The sequence below is a fragment of the Cervus canadensis genome, chromosome 14 (genome assembly GCF_019320065.1).
Source record: "Cervus canadensis isolate Bull #8, Minnesota chromosome 14, ASM1932006v1, whole genome shotgun sequence".
NCBI lineage: Eukaryota > Metazoa > Chordata > Mammalia > Artiodactyla > Cervidae > Cervus > Cervus canadensis.
This window is the reverse complement of record NC_057399.1, coordinates 47,314,863-47,342,290: the sequence shown is the minus strand read 5'-3', so window position 1 is coordinate 47,342,290 and position 27,428 is coordinate 47,314,863. Positions and strand designations below refer to the sequence as shown.

Sequence of the window (27,428 nt, the reverse complement as noted above, 5' to 3'; positions counted from 1 at the left end):
ATCAATGATGAAATGCTTTCAAGTAAAGCATCAAATAATCAGAACCAGTTTATTATATATGTTTAAAAATCATTGATGACAGTAACAAGTATTAAAATATCCCAAGTTAGGGTTATCACTTTTTCTTGTTATTTCAATTGTGCGTGGTCTTATAGCCGTTTCTATTAAGTGATTGGTACTTTTAAAAAGCGTGATTAATTACTACATAGGGCCAATAATGACTTTTCACCCTCTCAATTAGCACTGCTTTTGACAGGCAATTAAACATAGTTATGCCAGGCATAGCTTTTGGGATAAAGAAAGAAGGCATTGGACTTCTCTCGTGGTCCAGTGGCTAAGACTCTGTGCTCCTAGTGCAGGGGGCCTGGGTTCAATTCCTGATCAGGGAACTAGATCCACATACTGCAACTAAAGATCCCATCTGCTGCAACTAAGACCTGGTGCAGCCAAATAATAAACATTAAAAAAAAAAAAAAGAGGCATTGCACATTTACAACTTTCAGACATTGGCCTTTTCTTATCAAATAACCCAAACCATCATTGAATAATTTTGAAATTGATGGGAAATCTTTACAGCAAGTCCACTGAAGGTAAAATAATATGCTACTGTTAAAGTGTCACAGTGAGTAGTAGTATTTAGCCTTAGAAGTGCAACAGTCAACAAACAGTGATAAAGTAAGCATGATCTCCTATGAGTAGACCTCACAATTCCTTCTATTCTAGAAACTGAATTGGTAAGTCCTATATTATTTCCTAATGAAACTCTAGAATTGAATTTGAAATATGTAGTCAAGGAGCATTTGCAAAAGACTGTGGCTGTCACTAGGTTCTAATAGCTTATTGTACTTAAGGAATCTAATATTCTAATTATAAGGTTGACTGGAGAATACAGTGACTCATCAGTCTTTTAATGATACCTTAAGATTGGGTGGAGGAGATATGAAAGCTGCATGGTTCTTGAGACAGGTGAATTTGTACCTCCTGAACAGTGCACTTAAAAAAAATCTATGTCAGCCTGTCAAGAGATCCCCTGTGGAGATCTCTTGCAAAGCTTTGCATTTTTGCTGTTCTGTTTGTTATTTTTATAGTGAGTTTCCTAAAAATATGGAAAGCATGCCCACCAGTGACCTAAAAATGGGAAGGATCATATATTCCATATTATTTGAGAATTATGATTTGAAAGTCTTATCAAATAGAAATGCTGGGCTAAACCCAAGAAAGTGAAATTTACCAGAGATAAATGTAAGTTCCTTCATTTAAAGCAAGTAATTGTTTTGATTAGTAAAGGATAAGGGACCTTGACCTTAGAGACAGTTTTTTAAGGTGGGGAGGGGTGGGATGATGATCTTGGTTATAGTGGTTCACCAGTGCTCCATGAGCTCGTTTAATCTGAGACTGTATTCATAGAAACACTGTGTGTCAATCATGGAAAATCACAGCTCCATTACCTGCTGCCCCCCTCAGACCACATCTGAGTCACGTGTTTGGTGCCACATTTTAAAGATGCTGACAAAGTAGAAATAGAGTTTTTAGAGCCATTTGTGAACTCTGATGGGTCTAGGAACCACCAGTCATGGTTTAAGGAAGCAAGATTGGGAAAAGAGACATAATAATTCTCTTTATTTTTTGAAATAGTATTCTTGGAAGTTGAGTGCTCTGATCAACAGGATTTGGCTTCTTGGCAACTCAAGGAGCTGAGGCAGGATAAAGCAGCTCAGGAGAAGCCTAAGATGAGCAAGTTGTATGGTATTTATCCAGGGAGGGTCTCTCTTACCCACCTGCTATGCTGATTTTTGTGGTAAGCCACCATTGATAGGCTTCTTATTACTCCCTCTATTGAATTCCATATACTTTTGTCTTTTTTTTCAGTTGTTTTCAGTCTTTAAGGTTCTGCAGCACCTGGGCTGTAGTGCAATAAGATGGAAGAAATATGAGTAGATACATACTAAAATCTTAACTTTCCCAAACTTGCATAATTTCTAGCTATTCGTTAGACATCTGTCACATCCTTGGCTTCCTTCAATTAACTTCAACATTAGAAAGTGACGTTTGGTAGTGACATATCTTTTTGCCCTACCCTGTTGTAGAAAAAATAGTGTAGCTCATAGAAATAACGCTTAGATGCAACAGCATGTGATTAAATTTAAAAGAGGTAGATATGGGAAGTAGGTCAGGAGACAGATAAGCCCAGGGTCTTTTTCACAGGCTGGAATATTTTCTAATGAAAATGTTAAATAAATATATAGATGGATGGTATATGTAATGCATGTGTACTTAGTCATTCAGTCATTTCCAACTCTTTATGACCCTTTGGACTATAGCCCACCAGGCTTCTCTGTCCATGGGATTTTTCAGGCAAGAGTACTAGAGTGGGTTGTCATTTCCTCCTCCAGGGGGTCTTCCCGGTCCTGGGACTGAACCCACATCTCCTGTGTCTCTGCATTACAGGTGGGTTCTTTAGCCACTCAGCCATCAAGGAAGCCCAGATGGATGGGTAGATGGGATGAAACAATTATTCCATGTGTTTCAGGCTGCTCTTGGATTCTCCTGGGCTGCCCTCAAATCTAGCTTTGATGTCTTTGGTTCCATGCCTTATAGTAACAGTTTCCTCCTACTACCTACTTTCCTTGCAAAATAAATGTGAGGAAAATCAACAGAATTCCTCCCATGCGAAGTCACTCTTATTTACCACTTAGATTTGTCCATTCTGCAGGAACCCATTCTGCTTCCTTTATCCCATCTTTCTCCCTTTACTAGAAATGAGCTAGTATTTTCTGTGTAAAGACAACCAGTTATCTAGATGTGGTTATTATTTCCTCAGAATGATGGACTAATATCAGTTGGTTTGCCTTTTATGAAATCTTCTGTCCAATGCCCTAGGAGAGTTGCTGGGAGCCAGCAAGCAATCCAGTATCAACACTGTAGTAACAAACTATAATCATTATCAGGGGAACTACTCTGCACCTTGACCTGTGGTGTCTACATGGGTGTATACCTATGTAAGAATTAATTGAACTATATATCCAGATTTGTGCATTTTACTACATGTAAGTTACACCTCAGTTGAACCTATGAAATATCTAATTTGTCCTGCCATTATAGGAAGGCAGTGATTTATCTGACTGTTAATCTGTACTTCTAGCTTTGATTTTAAATGTTGAAATAAAAGCAGCCAATTTATTAGAGTTCTTTGTAAAAGTGAAGCAAAAAACAGTTTAATGTTAAATCATGAGCTAGACTGAAAGCCTGTGGGTCAGGAATCATATCTGGATTGTCCAGCACTCTTTTCCCAGGGTGCTAATATGTTGCCAGACACACATATAAGAACCTATTATAAGGCATATAAGAACAAGTCAATAAAAGATAGCTTTTGACATACAAAATTTTCTGATATGCTTTACACAGAGGAATTAATTTATGATTATGTTGTGATCGGTGCCTTCACCTGATTTTTATTTTTGTCTGTATATTTGCATCTCTATTTTCATTTTACCTTAATGCTGCTTTTTCTTTGTCAGTGAGTATATCTTTATCTGTGTAATAAGGTTTAAGTGTTATTTTCAAAGCCCTGCCTATATTTACAATCTTGGAGAAAAATTAATATCCCGCACTTCAGTTTTCTGTTTAAACTTAACCACCTTTTATCTCCAAAGATCTCAACATATTTTTCTAATTTACATCCTTCTTAATGTAACACTGTCAAATCTACTACTGTTTTCTTTGGCTAATATTTTACATTTTTATCTCTAGTTCATTGGAAACTTTACTGCCAAATTCACCATTAAAGTCTCTTGGTTGAGTCTCATAACATTTCCATTTTAAAAACTGCCATAATAATCTGATGTACTAAATATCCCCAAAGTATACATAACTTAATTATGTTTTAATCTTTAAAAACATAGGGTTTGAATCAAATTGCCTTACTGGACAGAATAAGAAAAAGGAAAACAATTGAATGAACAAGTATCAGTATATATTCATTATAGTTTTTTCTGAACAACTTTAATGAGATATAATTCCCATACCTGTAATTCACCCATTTAAAGTGTATAATTCATTGGTTTTTAGTATATTCAAACTTGTGCAAACATTGCCATGGTTAATTTTAAAACATTTTTGTTGTCCCCCCCAAATAAACTTTTTGCCCTTTAGTTATCAGCTCCCAATTCCTTCATCTCCCCAAGCCCTAGTGCATCTACTTCCTGTCTTTATAGATTTGTCTCTTCTGGACAATTCATGCCAATGGGATCATGTGATATATGGTCTTTTGTAATTGGCTTCTTTCACTTAGCATGATATTTTCAAGGCTCATCTGTTCTGTAGTATGTAGCAGAACTTCTTTTTTTATGGCTGAATAATATGCCATTACATGTCTATTCAGCATTTGGCTTATCTGTTCATCAGTTGATAAGAGATTTTGATTGATTTAATCTTTTGGCTACTATGAATACTGCTATTTTTACATAATGAGTTACTGATGAAATACTATGTTCTGATCTCACAACAGCATTCAGAATCCCTGACATTCTTATTGGTATAATTTTTCTATTTCTTCTTACCTCTGAGCATCTTGAGAAAGTTTGGAGAATTTTGGTAATTGTTCAGGGAGATGAGTTGTTTTTCTCCCCATGGAACATCCCTCTGGGTCAGTCATTTAGGTATCCCCAGGACAATATGCCCCTACACACAGCTTTATTATTTGTAGTTGCATGTATAGTTATGCAACTATTTAGAAAAACATGGACATTTTAGAAGTTGGCAGTTTGTTTTTGACAATTACATTTTTGTTCTTTAATAGGAGATTTTTAGGGAGGGAAAATAGGTTTTTTTCTTTTTTTAAGATAAATTTTACCATCTTCTTCATCAGCCTTTGGTTTTTCTTTTTAGTTGATCAGTTTTACTATTTTTGAGAACAAAGTAAGTATTCAAAAGAAACAGTCAAGTACAAGTTTTTCTCCTCATCCAGAATTTATCTGCTTGCTTTGTTTTGAGATTTACACAGCAGTCAGTGTGGTTAAAGATTCTACTGTGGTAAGTTTCTTCTAGATAAGAATCAAAACATTGATCTTCTAAATGTTAATTTGAACTTAAAACACAAATGTTTATTTGATTAGATATTATTTTGGGTGATTGTGATGTTATAAACCCCTCCCACCCCCACCATGAGCCTGTCTTATATTTCTATTTACAGAAATTGACCCTGCAGATACCTAAAACTTGTTGTTGCTCAGTAGCTAAATCTTGTCTGACTGTTTGCAACTCCATGGACTGCAGCACACCAGACGTCCCTGTCCATCACTATCTCCTAGAGTTGGCTCAAACTCAAGTCCATTTAGTCAGTGATGCTATCTGCCCATCTCATCCTCTGTTGCCCTCTTCTGCCTTCAATATTTCCCAGCATCAGGGTCTTTCCCAATGAGTCAGCTCTTTGCATCAGGTGGCCAGAGTATTGGAGCTTCAGCTTCAATATCAGCTTTTCCAGTGAATATTCAGAGTTGATTTCTTTTAGGATTGACTGGTTTAATCTCATTGCAGTCCAAGGGATTCTCAAGAGTCTTCTCCAGCACCTCAACTTACCCACTTTAAATACTTTTGAACTTTTAAAACAGTTCATGAATTGCACTTGATAAATGAGTAACCATTGGATAGCTTTCTTGCAGTGTTTGCAGTGACTTTGGAATCCTAAATTTGTGACTTTTTTCCAGATTGCATTTCCAAGGTTCTGCTTTGTCAGAGGGATTGCTGTTTATCTAGTAAAGAGTAATTTATTTAATTGATAAGATATTTATTTGTATACAATCAACAATATGTGTGCATGCATGCTAAGTCGCTTTAGTTGTGTCCAACTCTTTGCGACCCTATGGACTGTAGCCCACCAGGCTCCTCTGTCCATGGGATTTTCCAGGCAAGAATACTGGAGTGGGTTGCCATTTCCTTCTCCAGGGGACCTTCCCAACTCAAGGACTGAACCTGTGTCTTTTATGTCGCCTGCATTGGCTAGCAGAGTCTTTACCGCTGAGCCACCTGGGAAGTCCAATCAATAATATAACTAGTTTGAAAACTCACTTTTCAGCATAATAAAAACAGTTATGTCTCCGTAGTAACTGTGAGAAACTTGGACAACACAGTCAGAATACTGCTCTTTTATGGGATAAAATTTAGTTGCCAGAGGAGAATGTCTTAAAGGAGTTGTAAGCCACATAGCTAGTGACTGAGATCATTAAGCTGCTGCTGCTTTTTTTTTTTCAAAATAAAACCACAATGTATGTTGTATATATAAACAGAAATGAAGCAGGAGAAATAATATGGTAAACTAAATCAGAGAACTTTCTTTGGTTTAACCCACTGTAAGTATGAAGTTACGCTGAGTGGTTATAGGTTAGAGATCAGCAAAGTATATTTCTTGGACCAAATCTGGCATGCTGCTTGTTTTTGTAAATAAAGTTTTCTTGGCACACAGCCATGTTCATTTGTTTGTGTATTGCCTGTGGCTGCTTTCACGCCCCAAGGCCAAAGTTGAGTAGTTCTGACAATGTATAGAAGTGCGGTCTAAAACTTTACTGTTGGACTCTTTCAGGGAAAAGGTTATCAACCTTTTCTATAAAGAATGCTAAGTAAGATGTACTTTATAGCCTCACCCTCCTTTCCTGGTAGCTCAGTTGGTAAAGAATCCGCCTGCAATGCAGGAGACCCCAGTTCGATTCCTGAGTCAGGAAGATCTGCTGGAGAAGGGATAGGCTACCCACTCCAGCATTCTTGGGCTTTCCTGGTGGCTCAGCTGTTAAAGAATCCACCAGCAATGCAGGAGACCTAGGTTCAGTCCCAGGGTTGGGAAGATCACCTGGAGAAGGGAACAGCTACCCACTCCAGTATTCTGGCCTGGAGAATTCCATGGACTGTATAGTCCATGGGTTTGCAAAGAGTCAAACACAACTTAGCGACTTTCACTTTCACTTAGAGCCTCACCCTCATCCTTATGTAGCAGTTAGTATCAATATTCAGATAACTCATATACAAAGCAAAATGTAGAACAGCAGAATTAATCAGTGATGAAAAGGGTATAAAAGGCATCTTCCCTAAGAAGCAGAATTTGTATGTAGGTGAATAATGGATATCAGAGAAAAACAGCCATAGTTGGACTATAATTCATTATCTAGGTTTAGTTCAGAACAGTGTGGAGTTTTCACACACACACACACACACACACAGGTTTAGTTCAGAACAGTGTGGAGTTTTACACACACACACACACACACACACCTATCCAGAAGGTAACATGGCTATCACCATTGGAACAGATTGGCTAATACTAATAGCCCTAACAGTGTGGAGTTTTCACACACACACACACACACAGGTTTAGTTCAGAACAGTGTGGAGTTTTACACACACACACACACACACACACACACACACACACACACACACACAATCTATCCAGAAGGTAACATGGCTATCACCATTGGAACAGATTGGCTAATACTAATAGCCCTAAAAGGCAGTTGGCATTCCTTACCGGGAATTCTCTGAGGTCTGGAATAGTCAGTGCAGTCATGTATTCCTTGGGCTGTATCATTCCAGCACATCTTTAACACAGAAGCTTGGGGCATCTGTGGAATGGAGTCCTGTCACCTCCACTGATGTCTGTAGCAGCTGAAAGCTTCTATTAATAGGCTTTGTCCACTCCTGCAAGGTTCATTTGCCCAGCTCTTGGACCTCCAAACAAATCTTGATGACAGAAACCAGACTTGTTCTTTCTTGGTGTTTCTTTAGCGAAGCTATAGCCAAGAAGAAGAAAACCCCCAATTTCAGAGGCTAACTTGTCAGACTTTGGGTTCATTGGCTTCTAAGGGACTTGGGACTTAGACCAGACCTAAGTCTTGGGACTCCTGACCAGAGAGTTGTCTGAATGATCCTTCTCCCCACTCTGTGACATACTGTGCCTTGGAAGCTATTCTGTAAACATTGTTTTGTGTCACTTCAAGCTCAGAACAAGCTTTCTCTAAATGTAAACTGATTCATAATACCACTCTTGTATCCACCAGTTCTAACTGGAAACCCTTTCTCGCTTCAGATAACACTATGTATGAAGTCTCACAAAGTGCTTTCTGGACACCGTTTACCAAATGGCATGCATCTGTCCTCATTCTGTGTGTGGAATACAGACGTGGCAGTGCCAACTGGAACTGGGAATTTGATTTCAGTCTGAGAGACTGTGGTGGATTCAACCCAGAACTAAAGCGGTGTGAAGTGATAGCCCAGAATACTAAAGGGAGAGATTGAATGCAAATAGTGCTGAAGGAAGAGATTTTAATTTTTTCCAAAATGCATCTTTGCATAAATACCAGAGAGAGCCTGTTGAAATGGATCTTTTCAGACCAAAGGTGTCAAAGGTGTCACTTCATGGATATCTCAGAATTAGAACTTTATTAAAATGAAATGCCATTCCAATTCATCATGCATGAGTCTATGAAACTCCTGTTGTTGGCTTGTAAAGAAAATATTAGTCTAGAGAAGTGGTTCTCAAACTAGGCGATTTTCCTTCTCCTACCCTATGACATTTGACAATGTTTGGAGGCTTTTTAAAGAATATATTGAATATAACTTTAAAAATTATTTTATTGAAGTATAGTTGATTTACAGCATTTCAGGCATACAGCGAAGTGATTCAGTTATACACACACACACACACACACATATTGAATATATGTATGTATATATGCATACACATATCTAGTCTTTTGCAGGTTCTTTTTCCATTATAGGTTATTACAGGATATTGAATATAGTTCCCTGTGCTGTATAGAAGGTCTTTCCTGTTTGGAGGCATTTTTGTCATCACCTGGGTGTGGGGGAGGGAATCGGGAAGGAGCAATGCTAATGGCATCTAGTGGGTGGAAGCCAGAGATGCTTCTGAATCTTCTTCAGTGCACAGGCCAGCCCTTACAATAAAGGATTTTTGAGTTTCACATAACAATGCAAATGTTGAAAAACACTGGATAGTGGGCAAAACATGTTTAGCTGAGATTTCTGGTTATTGGGACAAATTATTAAACCTTTCCAAAATCCTTTTGGGCATGAAAAGGGAGTATTTCTTACTGCTTTAAGATAGTTTTCAGTTGAGCCAAAGAAATACATTTTGTTATTTTTGTTTGTATGTTTTCAGTATAGTTATGTAAAAAAATATGAAAGCTACAAGCTAGTTTTATAGAGAAAAAAATTAGACACAACCTGATTCCATCACTCGTTTGTGTATTGAAAGAAAGATTGGAAATATCAAGAAAGAGAAAAAAAAAAAAGAAAGAGAATGGTTTCTCTATCAGAATATTCTCTTTAGAGAAAGCAACTGAAAGACAGTGGAATTTTTTCTGGGCTCTCATCCTGCTTGTATTATCTTTTCCTAGTCCCTTCTGTTTTAAATAGCACCACAGTCACACACAGTTTAGGTTCAGTTTATCATAAAGTGATTATTTAGACTATAAATACTTTTGTAGAATTCCCAACATCAGGAATTCTTATTGGTATTTGAGAGACAAATTTTGCGAGATATCTTGGTATTTTTAGTGTGTGTATGTTCATCATAACTTAGAAATTTTTATTTAGTACCTTTATTTATGTTTGGTCTTATTAATAAGTCAAAGTATGTTGTAACTTTTAAATCTGAACCTAAGGGTAACATTTTACTTTTTGGATGAGTTTTCAGTTGGTTGTGTGATGTAGAAAAGCACAGAAGAGGAAAAGACCAGATATCCTAGACCACACAATAGTATCCCTGAACTTCAAAAGTCCCAGGAGGGTGCAGTTGGGGAGTGCTATATTTTCTGTACTCTTGGTAAGCTAAATTTGGTTTGGCAGAGAATTTTTAGGAGTAGATAAGGCTCTGTGAGTAAAACGTTGCAGTTTTAGCCAAAGAAAACAGACTGTAGATTTGATGACTCTGTTTGATTTATTAGTGCCATATGCAAGGCCTTTTGATCTTCAGGATTCCAGTAAACCAAGGAATTGATATTTATCAGAACTCCATCACATGGGAAGAAATCTTAATTTGCCTGTAGTGTTGATACTAATATAATTATCTGACACCTGCATCCTATTGATGATAACTGTGTTAGGTTATATTACATTTTAATGATAGATACAGATGAATATTAAAAACAAGTTTTTGGATAGTATTAACATCAGAAATAATCTTATTTCTCAAGTACATCAAATTGTCTTACTTAACTGTATAACAGAACCTCTTAACGAGAAGTGCAGAAACTGCATGTAGTGACTGTGGTTTTTAAAGAAAAAAGGGAAATAACTTGATATTGATGTTACCACATGAGCAGATGTTATATAATAAAGACTACTTACAATCTTAATTTGTCCGACACTGTAAAGGAGTTTCAATTAAGTTTGAGGTTTCACCCCACTTCTGAATTCCTTACTAATACTTTTATAAAGTAACAGACCACAGGACAAATATTTCTTCCGTTAAACCATCAGACTCCATCTGTTTTTGTATTTTTAATACTAAGACAAATTAACCTATGACAGAAGTGTGTACTGTAAAATTGAGATGTAATATCAAGAACATATCATGATATTTATTTCCTTTAAATGGATCTTTTTATTGATACTCTTGGGGTCCCGCATTTTTCTGTAGGAGGATAAACTTCTGGATCTCAGTCAGTGGAATGCTCTAAATGAGTTTCACTTTCATTTTTCTGCAAATTCTTAATTATTACTTGACCAATAAGTTACTTGATCAGTAATTATTATGATAATTACTTTCCGGTAGGTGATTTATATTTAGATTAATGGCCATGTTTTCATTCTCATCTTTGTTCTATGGAAGTCCTTTCCAGGATGTCTCTTTTATACCAGGCATTTAATAAGGCATTTGGCCAGCTAGCTCCCTGCTCTAAGAGAAGTTTGAGGGAAAATAAATTTGGGGTCAGTTGAAGGAGGCTGCCTTATTTCTGAAAGTGTCCAATATATTTCAGGCAAGATTGTCATAGGGTGAGAGGTGGACAAGCCAAATGGACTCAGACGTGACTTTTCTCATATCAGACTTTCATGGTTCTTCTTGGGGATAGTAGTAGTTAATTATTTAGTCATCTCATGCGTGTGTGTGTGCATACTAAGTCCGTTCAGTCGTGTCTGACTCTGCGACCCTATGGACTATAGCCCTCTGTCCATGGGTTCTCCAGGCAGGAATACTGGAGTGGGTTTTCATGCCCTCCTCCAGGACATCTTCCCAACCCAAGGATCAAACCTGTGTCTCTTATATCTCCTGCATTGACAGGTGGGTTTGCTACCACTAGCGCCACCTGGGAAGCCCCATTTATCCCATGCTCTGTCCTAAATGCTTTGCTTGCATTAACTACGTTCTCATGCTATCTATATGAACTAGTACTGTTATTCATTCAGTTTCCTCACTTAGAGATGAAGAAGCTGAAACCTGGAGAAAGCATATGACTTGGCTTAGGTCACACAGCAAGAAAGTGGTGGGATTGGGATTCAAACCATATCTGATTTTCCAGAACCTGAGCCCGAAATCATTTTTTTATTCTACCCTTTTCACCTTCACACTCATATTAGTCTTGAGTTTTTGGAGTATTTGACATTAGATCTAAGTGCAAAATTGTTTGCCATTTCTTCTAACTTGTTCCTCTATCACAGAGCATTTGACTTTTTGCATCTCATTTACTAACACATCTTAATATTTATAAATCTGTGCTGAGCTTAGTCGCTCAGTTGTGTCTGACTTTGTGACCCCATGGACTGTAGGCCACCAGGCTCCTCTATCCATGGGGATTCTCCAGGCAAGAATACCGGAGTGGGTCTCCATACCTTCCTCCAGGGGATCGTCCCAACCCAGGGCTCGAACCCAGGTCTCCCGTGTTATAGGCAGATTCTTTACCATCTGAGCCACCAGGGAAGTCCATGAATACTGAAGTGGGTAGCCTATGCCTTCATAGTCCATGGAATTCTCCTGGCAGAATACTGGAGTGGGCAGCCGTTCCCTTCTCCAGGTGATCTTCCCAACCCAGGGATCGAACCCAGGTCTCCTGCATTGCAGGTGGATTCTTTACCAGCTGAGCCAGCAGGGAAGCCCAGAATACTGGAATGGGTAGCCTGTCCCTTCTCCAGAGGATCTTTCCAGCTCAGGAATCAAACTGGGGTCTCCTGCATTGCAGGCAGATTCTTTACTAGCTGAGCTACTAGGGAATCCCTTTATGAATCTAACACATCTTAATATTTATGAATTTCAATATATGTGCATATATACAACACAGTGTAATATGAACATATATATCACAATGGTGTTGTACTTCATAGCTGCTTTCAAATAGTGCCTCTGCGTTGTCTTTTTTTTCCTTTATATACTGGAAAATGTTATTGGAACCCCAGTAATGAATAGGAACTTAAAGTTCATGTTCAGTATCTCTACCTTTTAACTCTGCTACTCTTTATTTGCACAAGCAAATAAAGAGTGATCCTCTGTAGTGACTTTGCCCTGTTTATGGAACAGGAGTGTGTGCTATTACTGATAGGATGGGCAGGTCTTACCGTTAAAATACTCCTTAGACAGATCCTAGAAACTTCCCATGGCCATTTCTTGTCTGTGTACTTCATAACACTCTGCAGGTTAGACAGAGCAGGCAGTTTACTCAAGTGACTTAAGTTGATAAGTCAGGCTTTAGAGAAATGTCCTGGAAAACTCAAGCAATGTGACTCAGGATCCGGGTAGACGAGGGGAGATTGTTCAGCATTTGACATCTGACCTCTCCAGCAGAAAGTATGCTTCCCACACATACGGCTGTATCAGATGGAAGAAGCCCATTTCTAAAACAGCTTGGGGTGGATGTTTGCTTCTGATTAGCCCGTGTGTGTGTGTTGGATGAGTGAGCAATTGGGAAGTCATGACCATGTGTTTGCTGTCATTTAAACTGCCAATCTAATCTAAATATACATGTGGGTGCCTAAGGAGACTTCTTTCTTTTCAAGAGGATCATTCTTAACAGCTCTCAAGTCCTTGCCGACACACGTGAACTTTGGGGCACTTCTGTTTTCCTGAGGGCTACTCTGTTTTCTTTTAAAAGAGGTGAGGGTGATTTCTTTGCTTGCTGTATTTCTGATTTTTAAAGGCCATCCGTATGTTAAGTTTATTTATCATGAGCAGTAACTTCATAGGAAAGATAGCTTTTAGGATGTTCTACAAGGTAATGAAAGAAAGGGTGAGGGGGTGAGGGTGGTGAAATGAGAAAAAGACCTACAGGTTTTGGTTTATAGAATTTCAGTTTTAGATCACTGATTTCCATCTAGCATGCTATAATCTAAGAAAAATTAGATTAAAAATTAAAGTATTTATAAAATGAGGTATAATTTTTATGATAGCTCATTTTATAGTGGAGCCCTGATGTGATTTAAGGTAAGAATAATAAAAGATGCCCTTCTCCTATGCCTTTGAAGTATTTACATGTATTTTATCTACCTAGGAATTATTAAAATGCATATTAAAGAAATTGAAATTTTTCTATTCATGATTATTGTATTATAGACTTATTTTTTTAGGGAAGCTATTAGACATAAATATCTTACTAATATGTAATGAATCTTTTCCTTTAGAAAAGAATAATACTGTTCTTCCTTTTTTTATAATTATATAGCTTATCATATTTTACAAAGCCATGCACACAAAGTGTTTTTCTTTTCCCATTCACATAGTTTTAGATGTAAAAGCAAGCCATGTATTATCTTTAACTTATGGAAAAAAATAACAGGACACTCCTTGTCATGTAACCATTAGAGTATTTAATACAGATTAGCTGTCATTTAATTGCACATTAAAATGCTGTTTTCTTAATATTGTTTTGATAATCCTAGATATACTAACTTATTTTCTTAAAATTTATGAGTATGTAAATTCTTATACAGGTATCTAATTATTAACTTCTTTAACAGTCATACTGTAGGACAGTTTGAATGGAATTAGGCTTACACATTAATATATGTGACAAATATAAACTAAGAGAAGAAGTAACAACATTTAAAAAACATAGCACTCATTCAGACTTAGGCAAAATTTCCTATAGAAATAGAGTTATATTCTTTTGTATTTGGAATGTCAGAAAGCATGCAATTCATTGGCAGAAATAAATTTCTTGGAACCATATTCAAGAAGAATTTACCATATGGGTCTCTATAAATTAAATGCAGTCACTCGATGTCCAAATAGTTAATGTTATATATAAATGGGCAAAGTAGTTTCATGTAAATACTAAGCTCAATAAGTTAAAACTGTTTTTCTGAGAGGGTAGAACATATTGTTTTACCCAGACATGGAAATATCTAAAGACTTAAGAAAAAAAAAATTGTTTTTTTTTAAACAAAATAACAGTTCCTTTTTAAATGTTTCATTCCAGCATAATTTCAGAGAAAACAGAAGCTGATCATAATAATCCCTTTCATTCCAGGAAGAGTCATATTTGGTAAATTGTGTTGTAGAGCAGAAAGTGAAGCTTTACTGCTCCTCAAAGCTAGTTTCTCTCTCCCCGTTCCCCGCTCCCTTCCCACCCCATTGCTTAGCACACACTCAAGAAATTGTGCGTTTGCTCAGTTCATCCAGAAGTTTATGAGAGTAATAATATCAGTATTTTTAGTTTTCTTTTGGATTTTTAGTTTATAAAAATACACTGCTTTCCAGAGTAATTTGACTTTAAAGCTTCTAGCAGCCAGCTGGTAGAGGACGTAATCTATTACACATTTCACATTGTTCATAAGATAAAAACCAAGCTCTTAGGAGATGTTTTAAGTCAAATGCAATTAAGCGGAAAGAAGCATCTGTGTTCTCTACTTGCTTTTCAGAGCTTGACTCTTTTAAGTGTAGTGGATAAAAAGGTAGTAAGTAGCCTTTATTGTCGAGGGAGAAGTTTGAGTGCCATGTTGTGAACTAAATGTGCCGAAGTTTTAAAATATAATGTACATATTTGAAATGCCCATGCATGCTTGTGTATAGTAAGGATTGTAGAATTTGTCACACTATAAATACTGTATGTATAGTAAGGTTTGTGGCTTTTCCTGAATAATGATCCTACAAGTTTCATGAAGATTAAAAATAAATTTAGGTCTTTAAATCATCCTTGAGATATTGAAATTGAATGAGTTTCTGAGAATCAATTCTGAAATGGTTCAAAAGCGTCCTCTAAGAATGCTGTAAATCATCTGTGCTGTTGCTCTAATTGAACAGTGTGGATCTGAACCCTCATTAACTTGTCTGTAAGGAAGAGAAAATCGAGGAGAGCGAGGAAGAGGCTGAGGAGAAGACCTTTAGCCGGTACTGTCTGGAGCTGCCATTGTCGAAGGACATCCTTTGAGCTAATTTCAGTCCCATAAAAAAAAATCTATTTAGTGATTAGTAACTAGTGGATAAGAGCAGAAAGCCCAAGTGAATAAAGGCCATAAATACTGAAGTCCTTGGGATAACAGCCTGTAAAACTGTCAGAAAGCATTGCTTAAGTGACAAAAGATAGCCCAAAGTAACAAGAAGTGTTAGCTCACTAAGCAATACTCCATATTCATGGACAGAAGACATAATTTAGTTTTCTTCAAAAAAAGAGGTTCTTCCTAGAATCCAATACCTGCCTCACTTTATTTATTTGTTTTGGATGGTGTCTATTTGCTGTTAATTCATGGCTGATTGCATTTGCTCATAGAAATCACGATGCCTTGTTTTAAGATAGCTGTGTTTCCAAAAGTATAGCTATGTCACTGAAACTTCTGTTTAGATCCATCAAAATCTACTTACTTGCTAAGAATGTTTAGCCTAACTAGAGTGAGCGGGTAAGTACATGTGTGTGTATTTTTAAAAAGGCATATGGTTAAGCATTAGATGCTGACAAGTGTCTTTCTCTTGTTTTAAAGTTCACAATTCTTAAATATTTCTCCCTAAGGGAAGAATAAATTAAGTAAATAAAAACAGAAGAGCGTATGTCTATATTATAAACTATCTTGTTATTACTGCACAAAATATTGAGATGACAAATGGTTAGTCTTACTGCCCAGAACTTTAGATTGTTTTTCAGTGTTAGAGAAAATTCAAGATGATGGGCTCAGAGGTCTTTATTCTAAACTCCTATTGTTCTAACTATGATGATGATTTCATGGCATTTGAATTACAATGTTAGCAATCAAAATGGCATGCTTTACTGTTTTTTACAGTATAACCCTCAAATCCCAAATGTGTGTTTTAGAGATGTGTGTGTCTTCAATGGATTTCAAGCATTGTGTTTGTTCAGCTTAGAGAATTTTATCAACTTCTGGGTATTTGCTTTCCAACATTCCGGCTGTGAGAACTGGAGGTGTCATTCACTTGAAGGGAGCAGATGTTAAAGGTTCTTGCCCCTGCCTCCCTAATCCCAAACACCCTTGAAGAAGAGAAACGTTCTATGACCCAAATAGGCATCTTTCTGATGGTGAGAAAAGGCGGTAAAAGGCAGTAAATCTGCCTTCTCATTATGAAGTGCAACAATAGATTGATTTATGAAGAAAAGCAACTGTTAGGCCTATATAAGATGTGTGCATGGAAATGTAGGTTCCTTTACAGCCTTATAAGCAACAACATTCCTCCTATTCTTGACAAGAATCTAATATTACTAATAGGGAATCTGTTGATTCTAAATACCACATTTTTAAAGGGAGTACGTTGAGAACAAAAAATTCACCTCCTAATGTTTTCACATGAGAACAATCTTTTAAATGTGCTGTGTTTTTGCTATTTTAGTTCATTTTTTTTTGATAGAAGGGAATTTTTTAAAATAGATTTTTAAAAATGTTTTGTTAGTACTTAACATTTTAAGAGGAGTGAATGCAAGTACAAAATATTTACGTTAGGCTGTTTTTTTTGTTTGTTTGTTTGTTTTTTTCGTTAGGCTGTTTTAAAAAAAAATTCAGTTTCACTTAATATTGTGTAATTTTCAGCCAACAGTATAAAATGAGAGCTTCAAATAGAGCCACAGTGAAGGTAATTTCAAATTTGGGGGAGAAGGAGGTCATGTAGAGTATTTTTTCGTTGGACTGTTATTTTAAGAAGACATATGTGCACTTTAAAATCTTTTAAATAGGTTTATGTAACCTCTTATTTGTTAAGAAACTCTGTTGAAATACTTTTGTTTAACTTAAAAATTAAACATTTAAGCTCTAAGTCAATTTTGAGCACAAAATAAAAAAATCTGGACAGTCCCTGGGTAAACTGTAATGACGATGCCTTATAGGTTTAGCACATATCACTCCAGAATTTGAAATCTGTCATATAATTAAGATTTGAGCAGGTAAATTACAGAATTAAAACTGACAATTATCTATAGAGTTGATATTAAAACTCTTCTCTCTTAATAGACATGTGTCCCCAGTATATGTATATTTTCAAATTATACATATAGTAATAGCCATATTAACATGTATAGGAAAACACATACAAAAAAATTGAAAATTTAAAAGGAAAAGACAGAAAATAAACATGAATAAAGGTCCTATTTTCTCTTACCCCTATGGATTAAATTACACACATCTTTGTGAACACAAGTGCATATCCATACTCAAGGAACCTTGAGATGCTGTCATCCAGAAGAAAGGGTTCCAGTAACATAACCTGAAAAATACACTGTTACTCTAATTAGGAAGATACAAGGTTTGTAAAGAAACAGTTCTTGCCACTATTAACAATCTTTGTTGTGTAGACTGACCATGAGAACTGTTGCATTTTTAACCTAATGCTGATTGGTTAATTTTAAATCAGTACTTTTTTCCCCAGTGAGTTTTGGTTGTTTTTGGAAGTCCAAATACCATGGATATAAGCATTTAGTGAATAAAATGAACTCTTAATGCTGCAGCTATGGTAGTAAATCTAAGCTTCACATTTAATGGGGAAAATTCTCTAAGATAGCTGAAAGATTAAAATTAATAAAACATCCTGACATTTGTGTAGGTCTATAAAGCTTCTATTGGGTCAATCAAATACTCTATGACCATTTTTAAGTAAGCCATTTTTTAAAGGTTTAAAATTAACAAGGAAATGCAGGTAAATGTCTTGTCAAGATGATCTCTTTAGATATATCTCTGTTTTACTTGATTTCAATTATTTACCATGTTGATGATACTCTGAATTCATTCTATTTAATTCATTCTATTTAATTTACTTTAATATTTAGAATGTTATAATCCAAAACTGAGCGTTATAACCACATAAAATGTACTTTTAGTACTTTATTCAATTGGGCCCTGCCATTATACAAAGAATCCACCAATACTTTTCCATTATTTCAAGTGTCTCATGCACTACACAGGTGGGTTATTTCACGAGCAGCTAAATAGTAGTTCTGACAACAGTTAAGTGATCTTATTGTCAGCTGATGAGCAGTGGTGTTTTGATGTTCATTGGTCAGCTTCAATAACAGTTAATTATGGGGCAATTCTATCAGGAAACTTTTTTTTTTCCTTCTTTCTTCCTGTTTCTCTTTTGTGAGGCATTATAGCTATAAACTCTCTTGTAACTTTTTCTTCCTCTACCTTTAAAATGTATGAAAGAGAAAAAAAAAGATTAGTTAAAAGATGTCTCTAACATTACACATAGGTGGTATAATTAATGGCCAGTTGTGAAACTCAACTTCACTGTGCAGTCTTTAATCAGGGAATGCTTACATGCTTAGAGGTGGCACAACTGTACATGGTGTTTTCCAGATGATTTCTCATTCCTCAAGCTCTTAACAAGTGAGTGATTTTCAGAACGCATCTGGCACACGCACCATCTTGCAACAACTGGATTTTTTTGAAAGATCACATGTTCTGTCCACAATAGTCAGTAGCAGCCTTCAAAGTACAACTGGTGATGAGAGATAAAAGACTTGAGGCTCCTCTGTTTAAAAGAGAAGAAGCTGAAAGAAAATTATAGCCATCCCCAAGTGTGGAAAAGGGTCTTATGGAAAGATTTATAGACCTTGTTCCCCAAGGCCAGTTCGTTTCCTAATGGGATTTTGTGTTCTCAGACAGGGAGGGATGGTGACAAATGTTGACAGCATTTAATAATAATAGTGAAGATGACAATAATAACGAAGAAAACAAATGCAATTGTAAAAACAGAGGCACCTCAATGTAAAGCCAATTATCTTGGCACCCAGAATGACTTTGTCTGTAAGCTGAAAATATAATAGAAATAAAGATCTTTCCTGTTTTGCTAACCATAGGGAAGGTGGTTCTTAGGATCTTCCTCTATTACCAGCACATGGTGGACATAACAATAGCTTGTGATAATACAAGGGTCCAAGGAACTAAATACAATTATAATTTAACATCAAATTCACTCAAGTTGTCATAATACTTAGAAATGGAGAGGGTTTGCCCAAGAGAGATGTGGTTTCTTCCGTGTGCTCACAGAGCTGAGTAATTGGCAATAAGGGTTCCAGCTTCCTACTCCAGTGTTCTTTCTCCGATTACACCTTGGTTTCAAAGAGTTGTTAACAGCTTATTTAAAGCATTAAATCTATTTTTTTTAACCCTGGATTTCATGAGAATTGTATAGAAGGCTTGGGGAAAGTGATAGTTCACCCTTGAAGGCAAACAAATGACTGTAGTGTGTTGCCTGATGGGTTTGCCAGTCTTCTTGATCAATGCCAGTGTCAGTAAGATCAGGATAGTTCAGAGGGGAAACTTACTTGCTTTTTGAAAAAAAAAAAAAAAAAAGAAAGAAAAAAACCTACTGTACTAGTGAGGTGAGTAGCCAGGATCTAATGTAGTATTGATTGGACGGATGTTAGAAGCAGTTGATACAGACATAACAGCCCCAGGGCTGAAGTGTTTTTACCATTCATTTGCTTTGGATGCCGCTCATAAGCTGTCCCTTAGAGGGATATTCAGTTTCCCAGTGACATAGAAAACTTTGTTCCTTGACACTAGTGTTATAAAATGGTGTTAGTATGTTCAGAACTCTGCTTTAAATTGATAGGTCTTCTTCAGTGTTAATAGGTGTAGTATAAAGAGGGCTAGATTAGAAGTCACAAAACTTGGTTGTCATGCACTTAAATATTACCCATGCTTATACTCAGTCACTTCACTCATGTCTGACTCTTTGCAACCCCATGGGCTGTAGCCCTCCAGGCTCCTCTGTCCATGGGGATTGTCCAGGCAAGAACACTGGAGTGGGTTGCCATGCCCTCCTCCAGGGGATCTTCCTCACCCAGCAATCGAACCCATATCTCCTGCATTGCAGGCAGGTCCTTTACCCATTCAGCCACCTGGGAAGCCGAGAGTGACCACCACTGGTCACTTCGTTTTATTGTGCTTCAGTTCCATCACCAGTAAATGAAGATTAAAAATGTGTTTAATTAGTCAACTGCTGTTTTAGTCAACTCTGGCTGCCATAATAATATACCATAGACTGTGTAGCTTCAACAACAGAAATTTGTTTATATATTTATTTATGGAAACTGGGAAGTCCAAGATCAAGGTGCTGGTCAGTTTGGCTTCTCTGTGAGGGTTCTTTTCTTAGTTTGCAGCAGCTCACCTTCTCACTGTGTCTTGACATAGGAGAAGCGAGGGAGGAAGCAAGTTCTCTGGTGTCTTGTCTAAATAAGGGCACTAATCCCATCCTGAAACCCCACCCTCATGACCTCATCTAACCTGATTACTCCCAAAGACTATCTCCAAATACCAGCACATGGGGGTTAGGACTTCAACATACAATTTTTTTGAGGGGTTAGTCCATAGCACTACTTGCCTTTCTCATGGCAGAACAAATGAAATGAAGACCATGATAGATCTACACAGAGATCCATTAAGAGGCTAGAGTTATTGACTGATTTTTCCAATCTTATTTTCATATACCTTTCTGTATAATAAGGTTTTGTTCTTTTAGCATGTTTATTTTGAAAACATTATTAATGTAAAACCAAATGAAGATTAAAACCCTGTTGTTTTTGGCCTTTTGACAATTCACTGTTGCATTAACCTTGTTAAATTTAAGTGTTATTTTGTAACTGTTAATATTTATTTCCTAGCTTAGCTTTTACCTTCTTTTATTGACGTAGCTCTCACAATATATTACCTATTAATGGGAATTGGTAAGATAAGAGTGTGTTCATAGGATGAAGAACATTGTCTAGAATGGATGTTGAATGTCATTTTTCTTTAAAATCAAATGTTTATTTGAAAGGTGAGTTTATCATTAGTTTATTATAGTAGAGAAACTAAATGAGGTATTTTTTCTCAGTTTTGTTGAGATATAATTGTCGTAGAACATCATATCAGTTTAAGGTGCATAACATAGTGATTTGATATATCTATATATTGTGAAATGATTGCCATGATAAATTTCGTTAATATCCATCATGAATGAGGTAGTCTTTTAAAAGTGTATTACATATGTGTTTTCTTCTTTAATTAGTACTCATCCTTGACACAGTCTGAATATTTGTGCAAAGAAAAAATAATCTTTATTGCAAGGTGTTTTTTTCCTAAACCAAATAGAAAATTTGTGGAAACAAAGTAGCAATATGTCTAAAATATGTCTAAAGTAATTTAATTATACCATATTCTTTTCCTTTCTCCTGAAGAAAGGTGTATATAATTCTCCCACCTTTTCTTTATTTTTATTGTTTTAAAGATCAAGTTGAAATTTTGTTCAAAAATATAGTTGCCCATTGGAAAAGATGAAAATTCTGTGTTCTGATTACCTAAGGAGGAAATCTGCTCCAAGTATAAGGAACAATGGCAGATTTTACAAGTCCTGTCATGTGACCTACATTGACAGGTGTTCTTGTTTGAAGGAACAACACTTCTAGGACTTAACTTCTAGGAGTTGTAAACATGCGGTTTTTCTTACTTGTCTTGGACAAGAATAATCCTCCATAGAAAATCCATTACAAAATGGTTTTGCATAGCCATTTAATGTTGAAGATTGCATTGCAAATCTTGGTAGGTCCATTGTTTTGGTAGTAAAGCTATATCTTGTTTTAGGCAATAGAGGAGTTTGTGATCTATTGTAAATAATAGTAGCAACTACGTATTGATTAGCTGCCATTATAACAGCCATGGGCTAGGATTTTTTACTTTATTATATCAACTTAACATTATCACTTCTACATGAGGTTCAGTGCCCTCACTCTCTGAAGAAACTAATGCTTAAGTAATCTTCCAAAAACATATAGTAGTGAGCAATAGAATTTGAGATTCTTAAGCCTTTTGTCACTGTGGAACAGACTATTTAAAGAAACTTCACGTCTAGTGTGCGTTGCTTAGTACATCAGCTAAGCATGTGCTTAGGGCATAAGCAAGAAGCACACACAAAATTTTTTTTTTTTAGTGAAAATTTTGATGTTCAAAAATAAGTCTTAAATTAAGGGGGACATCAGGACCTCATTGGAATTCCCGTGCACTTAATTTTTGGCACACCTAGGGAGGGAAAAGGAAGATACATAATCTCTTCAATCCTTGGGGCCTAGTTAAAATCTTAATCTAGCTCTGTTTAATGGTGAAAATTTTTCGTAACACACACAACCTTACCTAGTTTTATATAGTCATCTTTGACTTGTGTTTTTGGTGGGTAAATCTGATTTAAAAACAAACAAACAAACAAACTTAAAGTGACCTCCAGCTCGGTTCTGTTGGACTTGATAAAATCTAAGGCTGGATCGGTCTCATCTAGTAGCAGAATGGCTTTTTGAGTAGTTAACATCTAGTTGAATTTTGCCCTGGTCAGCTTTGGTTAGTGTAAGGTCTGTCCACCAAAACACAATTGTACATGCTTCATGAATGTTTTTATTCACTGGTAGCCATGTCCTGTCAGGGGTCTTTTTTTGCCAAATACTTTGAAGATTATGCAGGGTTGTTACCTCTGGATAGATCAGTAAGTTTATATTTTTTCTCATGATGCAAACTCTTCTGCTTTCTTAAAGTTAAGATTCTTTTAAAAACATATTTTTGCATGTATAAAAGGAGAGGGCCTCCCTGATTTGGCCCTGCCAAATATATTGGATCAGAGTCTCCTCGTGTGTAGAATCCACCTAGCTGATTCTGATGAATATTCACAGCTATGAATCTCAAGTCTTTGGCCAGTGGTTCTCAAAAGTCTGGTTGGCCCTCAGAACAGCAGCGTCAGCATCACCTAGGATCTTGTAAGAAATCCAGGTTCTCATCACTATCCCCGACTTAGACACCCTGGGTGGGGCCCAGGAGTCTGCATTTTACCAGATCTCCCGGTTGGTTCTCTACTGCTCATGGAAGTATGACAATCACTCCTTTTGATGATTCAAAGGTCTCCTTAGCTCTCACATTCTACAAGTCCTTGTCCTGATTGCAAAAAAGTTTTCTGTACATAGGAATTTTCTGCCCACCATTCAGCATTTTTATCCTTCTCCATCCACCTCCATTGCTTTCAACCATGAAAAGTTTCCATATTAAAGTTTCCATTTTAATATTCTCACAGAATGACTGTGTCTTCTACTGTAAACCCCTTCAAATGCTTGGTGAAAGAGCCAGGGTGTTAATGATAAACACTGAATAGAAAGCCTTTTGCTCTGGCTGTATTATGTTCTTTACCATTTGCCAGTTTTCTGATGGTTAGCAACTGTGGCATTATTAACCTTGTTTATGGTTAGGAAACTAAAAGAAGGCTGCCTCCAGGTTTGGTTCTGGCACTGGCATGATGCTTGAGACAGATGGGTCACATTCAGCATGGGGGAGTTGGAGAGATGGCCACTGTCCTCTTGATCCTAATTAATGTCACTCACAGCAAATAGCTCTGGCAGAACATCTCCTTGAAGTCCAGCATAGCGCATACTGGCCAGGCAGGATGGGGATTGCAGCTCTCTCTAAGGAAACCTCTTTTTTGGCTCCAAAATGGTTTCCAGAACTATCAAAATATTACTGTTTGCAGACACTTTTCATGGCTGAAGAGAGCAACTTGGAGAGGAAAGGGAGTGCTCCGTGGACCCCGGGAGAAATGTTTGCGGCTGGGCATTGTGCTGCATCCCCTTTCAGCTGTGTGACTCACCCCAGGGTCTGGGAAGTGGAAGACACTGGACAGAGTGACGGGTACCTCCCACAGGCCTCTGGACTTGTCCACTGGCTCTTCTTTGTGGGTCACGAATAACAATGTGGACCTCGCGCTGCAAATTTCAAGGAAATCTTGCCGGGGTGGTGGGCTGGTGGGCCACCTGCTGCTCATTAGAGGTCCCGTCTGGCTCTTTTCCTGGAGGGTGAGTGGTAGATTGCTGACACCTGTTTTCCCATCCAGCCTCGGGATGTGAAGTATGCATTAGGAATGCCTGAAAGTGCTTCCTTGTGTGAGTCTGTGGGGCTTGGTGCTGCTTGGAGGGGAGGGGGTCGTGGACTCAGTGATGGGAGGGGAGCTGAGAAGACCAAGGGGGAGAAACTGCAGTGTGAGTGGAACTGAGATTCTCGTCCTCATGGAGTGGCTTCTGACTGTGCTCCAGACTGCGTTCCATGTGGCCGTGATAAACGCAGTCACCCACTGAGCAACGGAGATGTGGCCTGTCCATGGGAAGACCTCAGAAGTTTCTCAAGTGACATGAACGTGTAGTTTAAACTATCAGCATATTAGAAATGGGAGAAAAATAATGCCCTCTTCCAGCCAAACTGATCAACATTAAGTTATTTTAAACTAATGACAACCCCATGGGCTATATCCCACCAGGCTCCTCTGTCCATGGGATTCTCCAGGCAAGAACACTGGAGTGGATTACCATTCCCCCCTCCAGGGGATTGTCCCGACCCAGGGATCGAACCTGGGTTTCCTGCGTTGCAGGCAGATTCATTACCACCTGAGCCGTCAGAGAAGCCCAAACTGGGCCTTAAATATGTACAATTCAGGTGTCTGGATGGCGTGATCAATTTCTCTGCACAGTTCTGTCCATGGGTTTTCTCCTCCCCTTGTTACCTGCCAGAAAGTCTCATAAAAACAGATAGCATTGAAACATGTATATTATCATATGTGAAGTAGATCGCCAGTCCAGGTTCGATGCATGAGACGGGGTGCTCAGGGCTGGTGCAGTGGGATGACCCTGAGGGATGGCATGGGGAGGGAGGTGGGAATGGGGCTCAGGATGGGGAACACATGTAAATCCATGGAGGATTCATGTCCATGTATGGCAAAAAACACTACAGTATTGTAAAATAATTAGCCTCCAATTTAAATAAAATGAAAAAAAAAAAAGATGATGGACCAGAGGGCCTAATGTCACAGAGAAAGAGTGCCTGTTGTCTGCAGTGCATGTTGCTGAGTGTGAAGGCATAACAAGAAGCGCAAGGCAGAGGCTCCAATCCCAGCTTTTTCAAGTGCTGGCAGGTTACTGGAAAGAAAAAACATCCATATCAGAGGTAGCATGATTCCATAGCAGACCTTCTGAGCAAACAGATGATCCACATTTTCAGTGGGTTTGGGAAAGGAAGAGAACTCCGAGTTGGTAGGTCAAGGAGGATGTGGAATGTGTTCTGGGTAGTGAGGAATGAAGAGAATGCGTTGCCAGTGAGGTGTATACATGATGCTCTTTCCCTGCATCACTGTGCTGTGGAATTAAAGGGTGTTTTTTAAGTGGTGGGAACATTTTCCCCTGACTCATTTGTGGGACTTGGCCAGGTCTCCTTGCAATCATTGGCCTCCATCTGTGAACTGTGGATGAACGGGGTTAGGGTTGGGTCATGGCCTTGGACCAGAGTAAAATTAACTGGCTCATAATGTGATTGAACTAATGACCTTGGCCTCATTACCACTATGTTTTAACCAGTTGAGTCAATCAAACGTTGCAGAAAGGGTAATCAAGGTATCTTTCAGAAAGCAATGCAGATGACAGTAAACATAGGAGTGGAATCAAAGCCAGGTTTCTTGCCTTATGAGGTGTGTCCCTCTTTATCCTTGAGGTTTTACACTTGTTTCTGCATCTAATGAAAATATTGTGGACAAAACAAAAAGGACACTGACTTTCCTGTGTTAGCATTTTTGACATGAGGCAATTTGTAGTCATTTTCTTGCACAGTGTCAGACAGTTTTTGTAGGGCAAAATCTGTTTGAGCAACAATGGTGTTTCTAATTTTAGGTGTGTAGTGTCCTATGCATTTACTGATGGTGCCTTTCTCTTTTTATTTCAAGTCTGAACAACCCAGTCCTGCCAGCTCCAGCTCCAGCTCCAGCTTCACACCATCCCAGACCAGGCAACAAGGTATCCACATCTCCCAGGCCAGCTCGGAGACATTTTTCTCATAAAACATCTTAATGACTTGATTTATGGCCTATTTTCTACTGTTTTATTATTTGAATGATAACTTGGCTTTTATGCAGTTGTATTTATTTCCCCTAGGAATGCACTTGAGTATTGTTCTGCTGTATGAGGCCAGCCTCTAGAAATTCCCCTTTTTCCAGTCCCTGCCATCAGAGTCCCATTTTACAAAAGGATTATAGACACAGCCCATTCCAGGGAGTTCCCAAAGGAAATACAATAGCGAAAGCTGGACTTGAGAGGCTTTGACAGAGAGAAATAGGTTTTAGTCCCCCTCCTGGACATCTTTCATTTTATTATTTTTCTACAGATTAATAGACTTTTTTCTGTGGTGAGTGTTAATGTGCTGTCTTTAGAATATATTTTCTTCTACTCAAAATAAATTTAGTAAGAAAATTTAAACTGAAACATTAACTAAATATATGTTTCGTTTTTCATGTGTGGAAACTCTACAAACACAGGCCCGCTTTTCAATTTTTTTTTTTTTTAAACAGGGAAACTGAGATTATATCAAGAAATAATCTGTTTCTGGGCATCACATTGCACACTACCTTTTTTGATTGACCACACTGAATTCCTGATGGCCTTGCATGTTTTGAAAAGGATTAAACTGTTGTGTGCGTTTAGGCTAAGGCTAAGCTTCCTGGAAAAAATAAAAGACACTGTTCATTTTGGCTGTTTAGAGTTCTTGTTCCACTGAGTTCCCGAGATAAAAGCCCATTACAAAAGCAGAGAAATTTGGAGTTTGCAGAATGTGAGATGACATAGAGTCAACACTTATTTTAGAAGTAAGGCAGTGATAGCTCAGAGAGCCTATCACAGATTAGCCTTTAGGAACTGGCTAATCTAGGGTGAAAGTGCCTCCCTCACTCTCTCCATTGTCCTCACAATCTCTTCTGTTAAGATTAGAATTATCTATTTTGATTTCATTACATTTCTAGTAGTATGAAAATAAACCACATTAATGCATTTTTCTGTGAATTTAAATTTTTTTTTTTTTTTACATTTTAGAATAAAATAAGTTCTGCCTTGACGTTTCTTTCCCATCTAATACTGGATACTGTTTTGAATATTCTGGGCACTGATTTAGTATATGGTCTTGTTTATGTAAATTCATGCCAATATTTTGCCAGGAAATTCTTAAAAAGTAAAATA

The 27,428-nt window shown here is 37.4% G+C and overlaps 1 protein-coding gene across 1 annotated transcript in view; it reads left to right on the top strand.

The window, feature by feature from the left end:
• MLLT3 (MLLT3 super elongation complex subunit) overlaps nucleotides 1-27,428 on the top strand; it is a 288,355-nt gene that overhangs the window by 238,054 nt on the left and 22,873 nt on the right. Inside the window, 1 exon segment of the mRNA XM_043486609.1 lies at nucleotides 26,147-26,216. Within this exon segment, the coding sequence (XP_043342544.1) occupies nucleotides 26,147-26,216 (70 nt within the window).